Genomic DNA, 19,598 nt, shown 5'->3' on the forward strand with positions numbered 1-19,598 from the left:
GTGGGACATTGGACGTGTTTACAAAAAAATTTTGTTTTCCAACTGCGTGTTACCATCATTGATACGTCTATATAATTATCGTCTATATCCAGTATAATTCTACAATGCGTGCATCGCTATTGTACAATTGGCGGAACTTGATAATGTTCCGTTAATTTAGTTCTCTAGCTACATGCACGTTATTGTTGAGATATCAATTCTTTCACGAGCAAATAGTGCGAAGTATATTCCAGAAAATTATTATTACACATTAAGTGTAATTGGTTAGGACATCGTACTAATTTCATATAATTCAATTTAGAGACATTCATCTATATAGTGAGTGACATAACTATTGTTATCGTGATTTGATTAATTGTATTATGCTATAGATATGGCTGGAAACAATAGAATGCTCTATCAATACATTAGTTATACCCTATTGTTTTAAATGTTAATTCCGTTCTGTTTGCGTGAATTGATATTTAAAAAATACAAGGGAACATTTAACAAATGCCGTACACTTAATACAATTAAAATGAAATCGAATTGTAGATAAAGAACCAACAACATACCAAGAAAAATGACTCCTTTATTAAATACAGTCTTATACATTTCATGAATATAGTGAAACCGTACCGGCACCTTGATTTTATTCGCGTTGTTTCAAGCGACAGCGACTGAAAATCTGATTCCCGTATCTGTTTCACCGGGATCAGCATAACAGACGTGTATTTGAATCATCGTTTCCGTACTGCAGACGGTGTCCAAGTTTTTAGTTACTCAAGGTCACCGAGTTATCTTCGCCGAACACATTATTACATCTTTTTGCCAAAGATGGGCAAATTTCTTATCCAGATTAAAATTAATATATAAATAACTTTTTTCCGTTATTCGTTTACAAAAAAATTATGATCTATATTCACGTTAAACGTGTACCTAATAACCAACGTATTGCAAAACATAACGAGTCTTCAAGAGAGGCTACATAAGTGACCTCGAGTAACTAAAATCCTTAGGCTAGATCAAAGGTACGTGTTCCCTTTGGTGGAAGTTTTGGTATGTAAATTAGAATCAAATATTCGCTGCATTGTTCGAGTGATGGCTCGAATGGGAACCCAAGTATCATGTAGGTATTCTATTTATACATGGACACAGCTAGAGAACACGTTCTGGTTAAAAGAAGACAGCATTTCGTATAAAAAAAGAACAAACCATAAGTATATATCCGCACAGAGAAAACAAGCTTTAGGAGAAACAAGCATTTCTTGGCGCGTATCGTTAATTAGCAATTAACAATTAGTGCGTGACATAACTTTACCGATAGAAAACGTAGTTTAAGAAAAATATTTTAAACGATAGGACTTAATAAATATACAATAAAGAACGAGTAAACAACGAATCTGTAATATATAGGGTTAAGTCTTCACCTGGTAGGGTGGAGTACTTGTTACACAGGGTATCTTATTTTAATCGACTTGCACAAGTATAAAAAAAGAAGAGAAACGTTCTGAACTGAACTGTAGAACGGCAGTGTGACGTACATCAGGGATATCTAGACCCGGAACGGTGATAGCAAGTACATCACGTGTTACACCTATGCTTCCAGTATAATCAGAGTCTGCATATCAGAATGCATGAACTGTATAATCTTGATTAATACAGAACATTCTATTTTTCATGAAACAACGATTTGCAAAAGACACGTATACCCTGTGTAATTAGTAATATTTTTCTATATCTAGCTAAGGTTCATGAACCTTGTTACTTTAACAATTAATGCAAAACCCTTCCAATAAACGATAAATTAGATTTCTACAATAACTTAAATACAATATTAAAAAAAAAAAAAAAAAAATGATGCAATCATTTTGGCTTTAGTCTACCAGACGAGGGTTAATAATTTGAACAATCGTGTTTCCATAGTGAAGGATATCCCTGGCGACGTCCATAATTTTACGTAACACACGCTCGCATATAATAACACGACAATAAGAGATACAGTCATACACGAGCATGCAAGGGTCTTGTAATTGTTAATCACGACATGCTTACATGAGCTAGAAACTCCATGTTATTTAGCACGGAATCTGTATTCAGTACGATGTAAGTTTTAACTTTCGAGAACTTCATAACTTCGTCATGGATTTCAGAGTTTCTCAACACTCCGATATTTCGAGATACCGTCACCCAAACTCTATCTACGGTGCAGCCTTGTTCTACCTTTCAATAATTACGATCGCGAATTTCTCCGTTTGCAAATTCGGTTACGTTTCAGCGTCCAACAAGTTCTAACGAGCACATTTCGAAACACGTGAGAGTGGTAATTTTTTTTACTCAACAATGCTAATTCGAAATATGACTTAAAGTGTCGCATTGGAACAAAGAATCTTAATCCTACTTCGAATTATTAATTTTCATGCTGATGTGACAAAAACGATAGTAGTTGATAGTTTATATTTATGATCTATTCGCCTCAGTAATGAATAAAAATTTCGCATCGTTTATAATGTTCAATTTATCAAGCGATAGGCAGATCGTGTCCTTGTTTGAAATTCGAACGCTCGAGTTTCATGTAACGATACTTGGAAGGTATTCCTTTCGTGCCAGAGAAAGGGAGTCAACGTTCCCAAATAAAAATGATCGCTCAAAACTGTCTTTGCTGGACGACCTGATTTCACAATGACGATCTCGTGATTAAAACAGATTTCATAGCAACATACACCGCAGATATTACATCTTAAATTACATACAATATGCTCGTATAGCTTATAGTTGGAGGAACAAATATAACGACTTACTTCAGTCAATTTTGAATGGTCTATTAAAATCTTAAAGTCATACGACGTTCTACTACTTCATTTCGATATCACAGCTAGAAGCCGTTGTCGTAGTACCGCGTCTTCTCACGTAAAAAACGTTAAGAAAGTGGCTCTTAGGTTTGAATGTTGGTTAAAACAAAGAAGCATAAATCTGTTGGCCTTAAAATGTGTTAAAATTCTAGCACCAGAATTGTTGGCACCTTTGCAATATTTACCAAATTTCCATGTTTGTTCCACCATTGTACAAAATATTTCAACATCCTGACGTCACGCGCGCAAGTGTTACTAATACACCTTAATCCTACGCCTACAAAAATAAAGTCGTATGCGATGGAAGTAAAGGACTATCTTGGATTCCCGGCGATCTTAACCCTCTATTGCACGAACTGTACTTCATATTTCCAAAACGAAACTATTTCTTATTTATTTACACGCTCGTAAATTAATTAATACTCAAGCTGAACAACGAACGACTGAACCTACAGGAGTTATTAAATGCCTCTGCAACAAAAACATCATCAATCCCATAAAATTGCTGCGGCAAATTTTATTGGGATTGGATCGCTTGTGTTTCCGATCGGGGTATGCCAGTAGAGGGTTAATAAATTACGAATAATGCAGCGAGCACGTCGTCCCTGCGCACTATTGACAAGACACGATTAGAGCTCGGTCCGGTGTTTGCGTATCCCGTGGCGGTAGACGGACATCAAGGGATGTTGAGAATTGTACATCAAATATCATGAACTATGACCGCAATGCGACTCGCGTACGTATTTCGCCCAGGTACGGGTCGGAGCCAGGTCTCCTTTTCTAAGTCTGCGCTGGTCGCTGCTAGCTTGAATCTGTTCCAGGAACTTGCGATAGGTCTCCTCGTCGTAGGTGCAGCTCAGCGCCCTTCTCAGTTTCGCAGCCCCGGTCTCGAAGTTGGCCGGCTGGCTGCCGACCAACACGTGGAGATCGTTCTTGAAGTGCACCGCCCAGTCCCACATGTCTGCGATCGAGCAGTTGCAGACGAAAGGATTGCCTAGCAGATTCACCGACAACAGACGCGTGTTCTTACTGAACACCTTCGGGTTGATCGTGCTCAGGTTGTTGTTGCTGAGATCTACATGCTCCAAGCCGCGCAGCATCTTCAAACAGACCAGATTCTCCGTGCCAGAGATGTTATTACGCGACAGATTCAACTGTGTAAGGTTCCTCGTTTTCGCGAACAGATTCTCATTGAGATGCAACAAGTTGCAGTTGCTGAGATCGAGCATCTCGAGGTTGGACAATTGCTCTGGAAGAAGAGACCCGTCCTCGGGGACTTCCAGCGGGTTGCCGCTCAGTTTCAGCTCGACTATGTCGGTGCTTGCACGATCGCCGAACACCTTCGGGTCGATGGGAGTCTTGAGGTCGCAATTGTTCAGCTCCAGACTTTCCAAGCGTGTCAGATTAGCGAACAAGCCTTCCTCCAGGGTATGCAACGCGTTTCCAGACAATATTAATCTTTTCAAGGAGGTCATGTGAGCGAACGTGTTGTTCCTGACGTGGCTGAGATTGCAATAGGACATGTCGAGGTACTCCAAGGATTCTAAGGGGTTCAGAAGGCTGACGAACGCGTTCGACAGTGGGTTGTGCGAGATGTCGAGTTCCTCCAAATGCTCGAAAACGTGGAACGCGTCCGGCAATCGTCGCAAGCTGCAGTTGTTCAAGGAAAGCTTATGGAGCTTTGGTAGATGGCGCAGCACCGCGGTAAGGTCAGCAGCGAACATCGGATTGCCGTTCAGGTTTAACACGCGCAATTTGCTGGCGTTTCTGAAAGCCTCCTCCGACAAACGATCTTGCAAGTTACAATTCGACAAGTCCAGAGATTGGAGATTATGCAAATTGTGACCGAGGGTGTTGCCAACGTCCAAATGCCACAATTCGTTGTCTGCCAGCACCAGTTGCCGTAGATACAAATTTTTCGCGAAAGCGTCGCCCGGCAGGTTCGTGATGCCAGTCTTCCTGATGTCCAGGTGCTCCAGTCGGACCAACGGAGCCAGCACGCTTGTCCAGGACAACATACGCAAATCGTTCTCCGCCATCTCGAGCTCGCGAAGATTCTCCAGTTGATTGAACGCGTCTGGCGAAACGTAGGTCAGGTTGCAATCGTTTAATTTCAGATACTCCAAATTGGTCAGATGGTCGAACGGGCCTGGTTCTATGGTTCCAAGCGGATTGTGAGACAAGTCGAGTTTGTTCAGGTTTGTCGTATTGTGGAAAAACTGTGTGTTGAGACGTTTGATGCCACATGTGTTTAGGTCGAGGTAGAGCAGCGTGCGACATTTTAGGAAGGGACCATGGACCTCTTCCAAGGGGTTGTTTTGAAGTTCCAACGTAATCAAACCGGGATTGTCCCTGTTGAAGAATTAAATCCGTCATGTAGTATTGCATTTCATGCGCAGTATTCTATAGGTAAAAAATTTATCAAGTTCGCTAGTTTTTGTTGGAGCTGATGCAAAGAGGTGTGTTATATAATAGCTTTATAATATACGTAACGAACAAAAATAGTAAGACTCGGGGACCGTTTGAATTTTTTTATATTGTTAGATAAAATTATTTTCACTTTTTTCGTGGAATACAAATCGAATGTCCTTTACCTGAACGCTTCGGGATCGACGTGAGTGATCGCGTTTGACGAGAAATCCGCTTCCAGTAGGTAAGTTAATCCAGCGAACGATTCATATTTGAGTTCGATCAATTGATTATGCGCCATCTGGAGACGCCTTATCTTGATCGCGTGTGGAAACGGATCGATCCGTGCGATGTTGTTACCATTCATATCTAGGATGTAGACATTAGAGCTAAGATCCTCGTAAGGGATGCTCGTCAAATTGCTCTCGGAGCAGTCGGTCACCCAATTGATGCGGAAATAATGACAGTGACAGTCCACGGGACATTCTTGTTCCACTAATTCGCCGTTATAAGCGAACGTTGATGTAGCGAGTATGACTATCAGCAGAAATGGCCCCACCATTTTGGGGAGCGTGAAATATCTGGAATAAGAATGAATCGTAAGAATTTCGTACAACTCAGAAAATTATTAAGTCTTTTTAAGGGTGTTCTTTTTTAATGGGAGATTCTAGGGGCCAAAATAAGACGAAAATCAAGAATATCAATTTGTTGACGGAGGCTTCGTTAAAAAGTTATTAATGTTTAAAATCCCGCCCGTATTGAATCTTCCACTAAAATTTTTCCCAAGGGTGGCCGAACACCCTGTTTATTTTCTATATTGTACATAGCAAATAGGTAGTTTTGTGTTTTAGTTTGATCTATAAAGATTAAAATAAAATACTGTTATATTTGGATTTATAATTTTATTTTAGTCTAAGACATAATTTCGAGACACGAACTTCGGGTTAAGCTTTTGGATCGGTCTACTGTTCCGATTCTCAATTCAATAATCATTAAGAACTCCGACTATAAACCCTAGCACAAAATGAACGAGGGAAAGGACAATGCAGGAATACTTTTAGCTTGACCGTTATTTTTCTCATTTCGTTAAACGTTCAAATAAATACATTAGCGACGCCATCAGTGTGACCTCGGAAATATAAACGAGTCGTGGAACAATTTCTTTCCTTGTCTCGCAACTTCCAGTATACAAATTGCGGGTGAACGCCACAGAGGAAAAGGAAAGAAAAATGCCGCCGTAGAGATTTACTTTGGCCCGTTACGACGACGGTGCACATTGCGGTGTATTGCCAGCAAGATAACCGGCGAGTACTAATGGTTTAAAGCAAGTGGAGCAATTGTCAGTTAGAAGCGGACTTTGCAATTGGCGGTCGGTAATTCCAAGCAACAATGCGCGGCGCCACAGACTGTTGAGCCAGAAACGTTAATCGTTTCTGTAAAGCACTGTTCAGGGCTATTTGTTGATGTTTCAGGTACTATTCAGAAAGAATTCGCTGAATTATTATTATCGTTAACTTTGTTAGGAATCCAAGCCCCCAATGCTTGGGATGCAAATTTAATTATCGCGTCATTGTTCTATCGATAAGTGATTAATCGGTAACAAATAAAATCCCCAAAAAAGTTTTCAATAACAACAACAGAAATCTTAAAGTAAATGACAACGTCCGATCGCTACACGGAATATAATACGTCAGGCTGTTCTAAGAATCGAATGCATATATCGAGTATTTTAGATGCATTTCCATTGCAACGTCATTCGTACGTGTTCGTGTTTGCGTCTGATCGCTATAGAACGAACGCGTGCTTCCATCTGTTACCACCGATCCGCTGATAATACACGCACGCCTAATAGTAGTAATTTGTACCTATTAAATTCCGAGTACAATCATGTTCATTAAGGCGATGAATAACATTCGAGAAGTTTTCATGCTGACCATCGCGGGCTGCGCACAAAGAAACGTGTGGCGACGCCCCTGGCCAGTAGTCAACTTCACAGACGTAGCCCAACGGAAGGCTTTCCGCCAGAATGCTACGCGTTGCACGCTCCGTTGCCCCATCAGCTTTCTACGTATAGTTCGCCTTCGGCCCGGACCATTACTATCCCTCCCCAAACGCCGTGGTGTGAGAAACCGTATTTTCCCCTTTCGATCCGTCCTTGTATTTCTCGCCATCGCCTCGCCTTTGGCGCCACAAATCTTTCCGATTTTGAATTCCAACCTAGCCAGGAACACACCGGACCAACACGCCCCCCTCCTCCCCCTTCCAAACACGATGGCAACGGCGCGTGTTGGGGATCGAGTCATTTGCATTCAGACTCCCGGCGAGACATTCATACTTTTTGCAAATATCGTCTTTATATACGCCCACCTTTCACGCTCGGAGTATCAAACATCGGTGTGAGGACGCTTTGAAGTGGAATTTACGCGAAATCCGACTGCTCTCGTTAGATGAAGCGATTCGGTTCTTTTCTCATACTGCCCCCCCCCCCCCCCTCTCTACAGTTTATCTATGGCTGCGTTTCAAGATCTGTTTTTTATCGAGTTCTTTATCCGTCTGGGTCGGCGAATGCGTCAAATGTTCCTGACGGTACGATATTAGAAATGAAACTGAAATTCGTAAACAATTCTCCGCTTATAGTTACACTCTAACCCTCGCGTGAGATGCGATTATGTAAACGACAACACACGTTCGTACGGTAATTTGAAATTTTTATTGTCTTTCCGTGAATCAACTGGTATGGTACAAAGTCCTTGTTACTTTATGCTCAGGAAAACATTACGTGTTTTAAACGAAATACATTCAGATGTATAATTGTATTAATTTATTTGAAGGTTAAAAATAACGAATATTCGTAAAAGAAGAATCTAAAAAACGATGTTAGATTCATTAACACAATCGAGAATATCGATTGCTCATGGTTCCTGAACTATCCATTTATCAAATGCAAACTGTCATCTGTATTTTCATTACACGTTATTAATACGGATTCTAGTTTACGAGAAGAAGTAAACTTTCAATTATAAAACTGTATTTAGAAAAAAAAAAATTTCTTATAACCGGTGCAATAAACAAAAATTTGTAATTTATTCTTGAAAAATCATTCGAAGAGAACCACGATGTGCGATTAAATATTCACATTTTTGATTCGCGATTTTTTATCGTTTCTTATAACTGCAACGCACGAGAGACATTTACATCGCTTTCCAATGAATTTTGTCGTATGAATATTCGTAAGGAACTTACGATTCCGGTGACGTCGTGAATTTTTATGATTCACCGGACAGCGTTTCGTTTTCAATCGAAAATACCGCTACGTTTAGAATTCATCCCAGAAACCGAAAATGCACGTTACGTACCGGAAAGGTGTATCCTTCTTTTCACGGAAGAGTGAGGTTAAATCAAGAGCGTTCCGTGGATTTGAACGTGGCACTGGACAAAGATAGATTGAAGTGTGAGTTTGTCGAGACCCGGTTAAATTAAACCGTCTCTCTCTGACCGAGGTCAGGGTAAAATCTACCGATGCGCACTCTCGTTCTTTCTACGTCGCATTAGTTTCGCGACGCGCGTCTTCTCAGGGTGTTATGTTTCCCTCCCTCCATTTGTATTCCATAAACGTTTAAACACGTACGTACCATGTTTCGTACCCCTTATCGTTCATACGAGTCTTATCATCGGCAAAAAAAATCCAGTGAATGGAAGTTGAATTCGATTTGAATATCCTAACCTCTCAAAAGTTTCGAAAGCGTAGCTTACCTATTGGACATAAAATCCGTTCTTCTACGCGTTGACGAATATTCGATCTCGCGACTGATTCTACGTACGTTCACACTTCGTCGTAATTATGTCGTTCGATAATTGATATCCCTTGTACGAAAAGGACACAGAGCACGATGAATCTCAGAAATGTACACACATCGAACGCATGCGCTCTTAAACTAACCCTTTTCAAAAACAGGTTATAACTACTTGACATTAATTCATTAATGCACGCACATATAGTGTCACGTCCACAAAACGCGAGTATTCAAATTATTTCAGTTTTCTTTATCCACGTAATACTTGTAATACGTGGAGTCGAGCAATATCACGATCGTGTTCAACGGATTACGTTCGACACGTGCTTATTAATTATCCATTATTTGAATAAATCCGAGTGCAATTGTCGTTTTTAAATACGAGACGATATTATGATATTATTATCAATGTCTAACGACGCTGTTGCATACGATACAAAATATATCGTATACGATGGGTAAACGTATCGCAAACATGATAAGAACGTTAAAAAAATCAATGAATCGATTTATTTCGTATTTTATAATCCTTGTTACGTGATAAATGAAATATATACCTTTCTTTATACGCTCCACTTCCGTTTTCGTTACGTATCGTTATCCTATGATGGTTACTTTCACAAATAACACTTTTGACACCGAATAACCCAAGAATAACGATTAACACTGGACTGGACACCGGTGACACAACATGCGCCTGCGTTCTATCTAATTTCGTCGAAGAGTTGCTTCGATAATAACGTCGAAGATTGACGTTGGACGTTTAATGTGTTAATTAAATAACCGTGATAATATTTTTATTCGACGACCTCTTTATGCCCACGTATGAATGGTCGCTGTGAATATTATCAGTCGAGAGATAAGACACTTAAGCGATTCTGAACCGACAATGAGCATCGCATCTCTTCCGCACGGTTATACAAATTGTAGACACATACGTAAGTACATATGTGTATGATCAAGGTACGCAACTTAGGTTAGGACTAACCGAGAGATGGGGCGACCAATTGGGTGGCTCGAATACCGGCAAAACAGTGTAACTAAAAAAGTTGATCTCTTCTGATATTTGCATTGTTCGAAGCGTCGTAACTCGTAACATATGCATACGTTTTTCTTTAGCAACAAATAGACGAAAGATATCGACGAACAGTTTATTCCGTCGTTAAAATTCTACGGTTACAATCGTTCTGCTCGAGAGCCAATGTATGTAAAATCATTATTACAGCTATATGATATTTTTGCTTTAGTCACAATACGGCAAATGTGTATGCATATTAGATGCCTATAGAGGACAATGGGAAATCGATATGGCTTGGATATGGTACGTGTCACTCGTACGTCTGATAGCGTTTGTTCACGTAGTCAATGCGTGATTGAGTGATGAGTGCGGCACGTCGAATTCTGAAGAATTGCATTCGGCAGAATTGGAAGTGGAGGTCAGGCATTACGCCAGCATTGCGAAATGTCCGGAATAGGGATCTCATGATCTTGACTAGGAACAACGACCTGCCAATCCCACTCGTATCTCTACGGCGTACGAGAGAGAGGGTATCGATTAACTTTGCAATTGACATTAGGTTTCCCGATAACGTGGCTTTGAATTATCGTCCGAGATTAATTTCCCTCTTAGAACAAATGCACTGTGGTTTAACCTTTCCTCGAGCATCGTTTAACGAAAGAATCACAGGAACACATTTATAAATCGGGCGTGTAGAGCTTTTCGTGGGATTAAATATAACAAGTTTCACGAACAATGCGAAACGCGAGCAATGAAATGTAAATGTAAGGAATTGCGACAGATTGAACTTACAAGACGCACATTTTTATTTTTATATTTCGTTTTGAATGTTTTTTTATTGCGACATCTAATAAAACGCATATGGCTGAATAAATTTAATTTATTTCGCTGAACATATACACGTGAAAGAGGATGCGTCGTTTAAAACAGATTTAAATATAACATCGAACTAAATCGTCTGACGTGTATCACGCGCATGCTAACGAATTAAAAATGTTTAACCAGTGATATAACATCGGGATTTATCTGAGCACATCTTGTATGTACATCGTGTTTGTTACATACTTTTTTATATTCATCTGTAAAGCATGCGCATTTATTTTATATTTGTACTTATACACGTGTATATTTCGTATTTTCCAGCTCCGTCATGTTGTTTATTCATGATGTACTAACGTAGTTATCATAGTTTAAGGTCAGTTGATTTATCTTCGTATTCATTTATATGCATCCAACCATAAAAAAATTAGAGTATTTTAACGCTATCGGTGATTGATATTTGGATTAGGTTTACGAGTATTCAACTTTCAGGTACTCTATTTTCAAACTCACTGTTTTTTAAATATTTTATTGAGATAAATAATTTAAAAATCCTACGTTTCTTTATTTCTATTATTTGTGTAATTGGATAATTAATTAATTTTCGACAGTATTCGTTGACGTAAATTCTAAATATATAGTTTCATATAAGTTTATTTAAAAATTTATTTAAATGCAATCAATATAACATAAACATTTATTAATCGTTGAAAGAAGATAAATGATTACTTTATCGACGTATGATCAAATCATACGTTTGATATATACGACAGTAGATGGCGGTGGAATATCGGTTAAATCAGATTGCACACGTTATTTCTTTGGTTGACGATAAAACAAACTATATTTTCAATTAATACCATTATACACAATGCGAAGAATATACTTACGAACATTAGATACGCGTATTACATTGTGCGAATAAATCACCGTTTTATTTCATGACATGTGTATCTGATGCCTTTTGGCTAATTAGTAAAACGTATGAATTCACATTATCCTATCATCTACGATGAAACAGAGGTATGTGTATGAATATGTATACCCTTTTGCCGTGTATTTTAGCGTTCTCTATGAATTAAAGCGATAGCATTATCGCACGAACGTATCAAATTTAATTAAACCGAGTCACGTTAACATTTTCCTCATAAAATTTTCAGATATCATTTTTCCGATTATACAGTAGAATTATAGTCATAAATCTCGTGTATTTTTTGGCGCTTATATTCTCCTGAAATTATGTGAGAATGATTTTGGCAAACGGCCAACGTTCCGCAGAATGTGCGGAGACAACATGTACGGAGCAACGAACTTTAGGAAGCGTGACTCCGTACAAGAATCTTTTTCTTTTACGATCGAAGCTTTCCCGTTGTAAAATTCGTACGCGTTTCTTGCAATTACTTCCTTTCGTTTCAATTCGCGTAGATTCTCCGTGGCTGTTCTTTGCAAGCCAGACAATTATCGTATTGTTGTTTGCTATACGAAGACAGTAAAGTATTAAATGCAATTGCCTTGGCAAGATACATTCAAATTTTAGTTACGTCCTAACCTCTTTAACTTTCTGCATCTTTGAAATCACATTTGAAAGGATGTGTTTATTAATACTATTTATTGTTTTTATATAAGTTTTCTTTATTTTCAACAGAGAAGGTGGAGGTTTCCATTAACCAGGCCAAGAACCGACATTCATCATAAAACTCTTGACACGTAGCTCAAAGGTGTGAACGACAAAGTGTTCTCAGAATGGGTCTCGAAATATTCCTAACATCGTACGGATCGATCGTGAGAGAATTCGTAATTTCACACGTAACTTGATGATGCACACGGTAAATACTACATTCTTACTGCAAATATTAGTACATTGAAGTTCTAAATGCAAAAAACAGATTGCATGCTTTCCGTCGACGAATCACCAGCCAATTGTTCAATCTTATCGCGCGTCATTCCTTAAACTCAACCGACTGCATCGATTCCCCGTGATCAGTGCCGCATCGACCGCGATGCTAGTCGTCAATTTTGAATCGCAATTACCGCATTTATTCCGCGTACGTGCACCGCCGTGCACCTAGGCATACACACGGCTCGTACATCCGCGTAGATTTAATCTCTAGGCCAACTTTGTTGGAACTAATTTTCGGTGAGTAAGAATAATCTCGTGTTCACGCGTGGCTTGGAGCTTTCGCCAGGTGGAGTTAGGGCGCTGCCGGCTGGGAGGTTAGGGTTGGAGTCGAGAGGAGCCGTAAAGGTTTGGGGTTAGCACGATGGTGGTGGGTAGTGGCGGTGGTGGCGATGGTGGTGGTGGTGGCGACGGCGGTGGTGGTGGTAGAAGTAGTGGTGGTGGTGAGTGAGCAACTGCGCAGATCCGAAAGTCTCTCAGCCGCGAGTACGTAGCCAAACTCCGATTTAGTGAGGACTGACTGTTCCCGTTTGCAGTGCAGCTCGAAATCTCAGGGAGAAACCGCGGTCTTTCGTCCTCTCCTTCTTCTGTCCCTCTCTCTACGTCTATCTGTCTCTTTCTCGCTGTCCGTTCATCCGCTTCTCTCTCTGTTTCTCCCTGTCTCTTACTCTGTCCCTCGGCCGTTGCATCTCCGGGAGCCTTTTGTTTTAGTTTCGCTCGCCGCGGCAAAGTAACGTCCTTAACTTTTTCATTCGACCGTCTGTCCCGACGAAGTTCGAGCGCGAGTCGGGGCCCCATCGAGTCCTCTTGCATCCAGCCGGTGTAGCCGGCCCCGTCGATTCATGTGCACGAGCGTGACGCGTTGCCGGAACAGAAACACCCGTGTCTCGCGTGAATTCGAAGTGTTACCCATGGACAGTCACGTGGCTGGGCAGCGGCAGTGACTCGAGAAGAACGCCGTTCGTTCGTCTCTCGGACCGATTCGTATGTGCCCGGGATGAAACGTGCGTGTACCAGTTGATCCACCGGTTCTGCTCGAGGTTGGACGAACCGTGCCGGCGGGATTGGACCCGCAGGACGTCTGCCGTGTGTGCCGAGAAATCGACGGCGGGGCCAGGTCGATGTGCACAACTCCGGGGGAACGTGCTGAAACTCCACGTCTGTCAGTGTAAGTACCCACCAACCCTCTAGCACACACAACAATGAGTCACGGACGTTCGTCTAGCGGCGAGTCAGCTGTACACGGGAACTCCAGGGAACGCGAAAGAATGAGCATTCTAGTTTCGAGCAACAGTGCCAAGTGAACTTCTGTACACGATACATTGTACCGCTGATACCGATAACGTGCACGGGGCGTCTCTATGAAGCGCTTCGTAAAATGCATTTTCGATGCAGAAATTAAACGACAACGCGAGTAGAGCTTCGACGCGAGTATAGTTCTGATTAGTAACACTAGTCGAATTGCCAATACAGTAATTACTGACGCCGCGGTAATCCCGGATACGCAATCTCTTCGATCGCCATAAACCGTTAAACCAAGAGGCAAACCCGAAATTTAATAAAGCTGTTTATCATTTCGTATTATTGTCATTACTAAACGTTTTCGTTAGGTATATTTGAAGTAAATATACGTATACGTATACGAATAAAATACGTGAGTACGTAAGAGGCTAGGTACAGCTAGAAACGCTGTTTTAAATCCTAACCTCAATTATAATATGTTAGGATATAACACGGTTCGCAGATTTATTATCTTTAAGTGCCATTGCAGGAGAAAGTTGATTCGAAATAAACGTATATCATTCTGAATACTGTCGTGAGATAAGATTTAAGAGAAGTAAAACTTAATAAACGTATTTTTTGTTCTTTGAGGTTACCGAAGGGTCAACGTGTCGCGTTTGATTTAAGATGTTTTTTTATGAACTACATTACAAAATATATCTAAAATTATTGTTTCAAAACTTAGTAATAACTTTATATAAAGCGTTTATTCGCAAACTTTGTATAACACGTCTCTCGCCATATAACCTCTAAATTAAGTTTTCGTAATTTGGCGTAAAAGTTACGGGTCATCTTATATGTATATACAGGGTGTTCGGCCACCCCTGGGAAAAATTTTAATGGGGGATTCTAGAGGCCAAAATAAGATGAAAATCAAGAATACCAATTTGTTGATGGAAGCTTCGTTAAACAGTTATTAACGTTTAAAGTTCCGACCGTACTGAATTTTTTTTCTAGAAAGTGCGTAGGATTTCGGGGGTATGTCTATTGACCAAAAATGCTTGTAATTGACCCCCGCAACCGAAAATAATTTTTCAGAAATTTTTTTTTTCCGTCGAAAAATTTCACACCTTCTCGAATTTTTTTCTCGAAACTGAGTAGGATTTTGGGGGTATGTCTATTGACCAAAAATGCTTGCAATTGACCCCTGCAACTAAAAATAATTTTTTTAGAATGATTTGAAAATTTTTTTTTTCACCGAAAAATTTCAGCACCTACTCGATTTTTGTTCTCGAAAGTGGGTAGGATTTCGGGGGTATATATAATGACCAAAAATGATTGTAATTGACCCCCGCAACCGAAAATAATTTTTCCAGAACGATTTGAAATTTTTTAATTTAATTCTTAATAACTTTTTAACGAAGCCTCCATCAACAAATTGGTATTCTTGTTTTTCGTCTTATTTTAACCTCTAGAATCCTCCATTAAAATTTTTCCCACGGGTGGCCGAACACTCTGTATATAAAATAAACTAAAAATACGTAGGTGCATCAGAGGCGTAGCACGGTGAAAAATACCCTTTCAAAATGTAACCTCAGATTAAATGTGCAAATACGATTTCACAAAAATCAACGGGCATAAAAGCTATCGCGGTTCGTTGGTTTATTGTCAAACGTGGATACCAGAGAACGAATCGAGCGTCGCGAGGCCACGAACAGTTAAATATATCGAATCACGTTCGCCGCCATAGAGCGTGTATCACGGTTCCACTCCACCCCTTATCCGGTGACTCGAACTTCATAATTAATTTCCTAATATCGAAAGGGAGGTAGGAATTCTTCTAATCCTGATAACTCTCGCTCGCAGAGGGACTCTCTGTAATGAAATGCACCCTTACTTACCCCTTTCGTGGGATATTACTATTTTTCCAGCCGATGGAAACTGCCCCGAAATACTCCTGTCGGTTATTAACAGCGGCTTATATTGCCAGGCGGGTATTAAGTGCGCGCGGGTATGCAAGCCCCCCTCCCCCCAACGTAGAATTAAATTTTAAATTTCGCTTTATACAGTCCATGGAGGCTGCAAACCTCGCGTTGGAATCAACGAGATTTAATGGGTTATTCTAGTCTGGTACTGCTGAAAAATCGAATTTTTTTTCCATTGTTTTACAGCTTCATATCTTAAAAATATACTCCACGAATGATTTTATTAAAATTCGTGAAAATGCTGGAGTACGAACGTTTTATCGCGTTGGTGTCAGGTACGCTGGTGAGCTGGATAGATTGAGATAGCTCATTTGAAAATGTTCAAATTTCGTATGGCGTAGAGCAACTATTGGAGGTTGGTAATGGTTAAACATTTAGAAGATCGTTGCAGATGTTCAAAATAACGGATATTTTACGAAGGATTTAATACGATTATATAAATCTTGGCAGTGGTGGGAGTGATAATCGGGCTACAATCGGGAACAATTTTGCTGATCTAGTAAGAGTCGAGTAATTCGTTTAATGGCAGAAGCGGCGAGCGTTCGACGAGACAAAAGAGACCGGTATAGCCAACAGAAATGGACGTTGCATTAGATTATGGTATAATTGAGGATAAGTGTCATAGAAATTCTGTTTATTAAATACCTATTGTTCGCAGAAGCGGAGGGCAAAGACTCCTAATAAAAATTCTTAAAATAAAAGTTTCGAACGACGAATGAAAGATAAACTAAATAAGATATTGTTTAGTCTCTGTTAAGTATAAAATTGCACTCAAGACTTACTCTCTTACTGCTTTCGCTAGCGTAACACCAACGCGAGCCACGGTATCGGCCAAGTTCATAAATCATCCGGGCGTCCACTTGCACGTCGACAAACACTTCCCTGCTCCAGTTCAAACGTCTGATTAATAATGCCCGATGTGTGCATTCTACGTCGCAGATTGCTTCAGTCTCGCGAACAACATTTAATATCGCCGGGAATCGTACGGTTCCCCCGTCTCAGAACGGTTTTCTTTCTCGTGCGGGTAAATGGTATTCTTCTCGCCATTTTGCTGGAGCAGAATCGGGAACTCGAAGAAGATAAACGGAATTTCTATCGACAGGACATTTTCGAATCACCAGTCGCGAGCGATACTCAATTTTTGACTAACATTTTAATAATATAATATTTATGATATAATATACAGGGTGTTCGACCACCAGAAAAGTTTTAATAGGAGATTCTAGAGGCCAAAATAAGACGAAAATCAAGAATACCAATTTGTTGATGGAGGCTTCGTTAAAAAGTTGTTAACAATAAATTCGAAAATTTCAAATCATACTAAAAAAATTATATTTAGTTACAGGGGGTAATTACAATCGTTTTTGGTCAATAGACATACCCTCGAAATCCTAACCACTTTCGAGAAAAAAATTCGAGTAGGTACTAAAATTTTTAGACGAAATTAAAAAATTTCAAATCGTTCTGGAAAAATTATATTTAGTTACAGGGGGCAATTACAATCGTTTTTGGTCAATAGACATACCCCCGAAATCCTAACCACTTTCGAGAAAAAAATTCAGTTCGGGCGGAACTTTAAACATTAATAACTTTTTAACGAAGTCTCCATCAACAAATTAGTATTCTTGATTTTCATCTTATTTTGACCTCTAGAATCTCCCATTAAAATTTTTCCTACGGATGGCCGAACACCCTGTACAGTTTTTTCGTTTTTTTTTCTCTTGAACACGTTAATGCGCAAAGCGTTTCAGCTACCACGGAAAGTAAAAGGCATACGTTCGTTAACTCGATGAATATTATTTACATTTTAATGCCCACGGTTTTAAAGGGGTTAAGAGTCTCAGTTTCTGTTGGCGAATCTTTTAGGGAGGTCGAGTAGATTGTGTTTTTTTAGTTTGTGGCTATTACTCATATCCAACGCATTTACCGCGAGCGTGTTCCCGCGTTTCTTGAGGCGTGTATAATGTTCCTAGCTACAGTTGATAATTATTGTAAAAAACACAAGAGAACGTCAAAGTTTGTTAACGCGTTAGCTGCCACGCCTGTTACTCGCGATGCATTCGGCAGAAATTTCAGTGGTTCGTTAAAGATACATAATAAAACGAAACAATGAAATTTCGAAGATATTCCGTAATTTGGACGTCGATGGTCCTTTGGACGACTACGAGCGCACAAAATGGTGGCCATTCATTTTAATGCTGGCACGTACATGTTTTCTCAATGAATTTCGTACACGTTCGAAATTGGCACGCCGAACCGTTGAGATATCAGTTACTGCACAGCATGTGCCTCCGTACAAAGAACTACATTTTGGCATACAAATTACTAACCTGAATGGCTTCGAAACTATTGGTAGTCGTTCGAAACGAATCGAAATTCAAATAGCTATCGACGCGTATGTGCCAATACTCTTTAAGAAGCTAATGTATAATATCCGTTCTATTTAAATAATAAAGGAATTGGTTATTTTAACGATTAATAAAATCGAGTTGGTCAACGAGGAGGTAGGAAACGCGAATAGAGAACTAGTTTATTCAAATAATCCTCTGCAAAAGAGAAATCTCTATAGAAAATAATTCGAATAATCTCATTACTCGTTTCCCTTTTCTTTTTGTTCTTTACGATCAATTCGATTCAATTATAATATTTGTTTCAATAATAAATGACTAAATTGCTAAACCTTGAATAGCAGTTTTATTCGCATCGTATATTCCACTGTACGGCTATTCGGATAAGCTTTTGCTCGTTCAACGCAGAACATAAATCGATCGTATAATTCGGACTGAAACTTTTATTGAACAAATAATATATCAAAAGCTGTTTATCGTTCGTTCGCTGCACGGTCGTTCCCGGTCTGGAAAATCGAGGGCTCTTTATCGTTGTTTTTCGTAAGAAGTAACGCATGGATCGAAACGTTAACAACGTTAACGAACTCTAACGGGACGTAATTTTTAACACACACAGCTTCCGGGATCGATGTCGTCGCGAACGCTCGTCGAATCCCCAACGAGACCGTGGCAAAGTACGATTATCGGGCGGCAGTCGCGTTTTCTCCTCGTTTCGTTTTATCGTTGCTTGATAGAGAGGAAAAGGGGTTAGAGAGGAAGAGAGACGTAGAGACTCGTGAGAAATTTTAATAACCGAGGGGACCGGTCCCGGGTATCCCCCCGGCCACTTTCCGAACCGTCGATCGACTTCCAACTCTCGCGGTAAATCACAACGCACCTGGCAGCGGCCTGCACCCACGGATGGACGCATTCGCTCGTGCAGGCTGGTCCTCTGATTAGTTTCCTCCTGGCTGGAGAAAAGGTATTCCTGCGGGCCGGGCGCATTAAAAACCGTGGCCTGTGAAAATGGGCCACAAATGCGAGGCAAAAAGGCCTGAAGGGAGAATGATAAAAGCGCCGCAGGACAGTTTATACCGGCCGCGGGGAACTTTTTGCAGCTTGCAGCGGAAAAGGAAGTCAAATGGACCGTGGTGAAAAAGTGGACGAAACAAACGTCGAACATTACCGACGCACGGCAGACCGTAATTAAGAGCCTCGATTGGGACTTAATTGGAGAAGCAGACTGTTAAGCGATCGGTTCAAATAGAAATATCTCCTTCGCCGTTCGAGAAATCAA

The 19,598-nt window shown here is 40.2% G+C and overlaps 3 protein-coding genes across 5 annotated transcripts in view; 2 read left to right on the plus strand and 1 right to left on the minus strand.

Moving 5' to 3' along the window:
* Positions 1–19,598, plus strand: part of LOC143344814 (prolyl endopeptidase) — a 64,984-nt gene that overhangs the window by 14,191 nt on the left and 31,195 nt on the right. The gene's annotated exons all lie outside the window — the stretch shown is intronic.
* LOC143344816 (uncharacterized) lies at positions 552–9,950 on the minus strand. 3 transcript variants are annotated; one of them, XM_076771268.1, is made up of 3 exons: positions 9,592–9,950; positions 5,426–5,821; positions 552–5,183 (listed from the first exon to the last, which is right to left on the minus strand). In XM_076771268.1, the coding sequence occupies exons 2-3, from the start codon at positions 5,800–5,802 to the stop codon at positions 3,539–3,541; spliced, it is 2,022 nt and encodes a 673-aa protein (XP_076627383.1). In that variant the 5' UTR covers positions 5,803–5,821; positions 9,592–9,950; the 3' UTR covers positions 552–3,538. The 3 variants fall into 3 exon arrangements, with proteins under 3 accessions (XP_076627383.1, XP_076627382.1, XP_076627384.1); XM_076771267.1 differs by lacking the exon at positions 9,592–9,950 and adding an exon at positions 8,994–9,174; XM_076771269.1 differs by lacking the exon at positions 9,592–9,950 and adding an exon at positions 8,597–8,826.
* Positions 13,220–19,598, plus strand: part of LOC143344818 (uncharacterized) — a 28,669-nt gene continuing 22,290 nt past the window's right edge. Inside the window, exon 1 of the mRNA XM_076771274.1 lies at positions 13,220–13,936. The gene's annotated coding sequence lies outside the window, so the exon portion shown is untranslated. The remainder of the gene's footprint in view (positions 13,937–19,598) is intronic.

Source organism: Colletes latitarsis, chromosome 8 (genome assembly GCF_051014445.1).
Source record: "Colletes latitarsis isolate SP2378_abdomen chromosome 8, iyColLati1, whole genome shotgun sequence".
Classification (NCBI taxonomy): domain Eukaryota; kingdom Metazoa; phylum Arthropoda; class Insecta; order Hymenoptera; family Colletidae; genus Colletes; species Colletes latitarsis.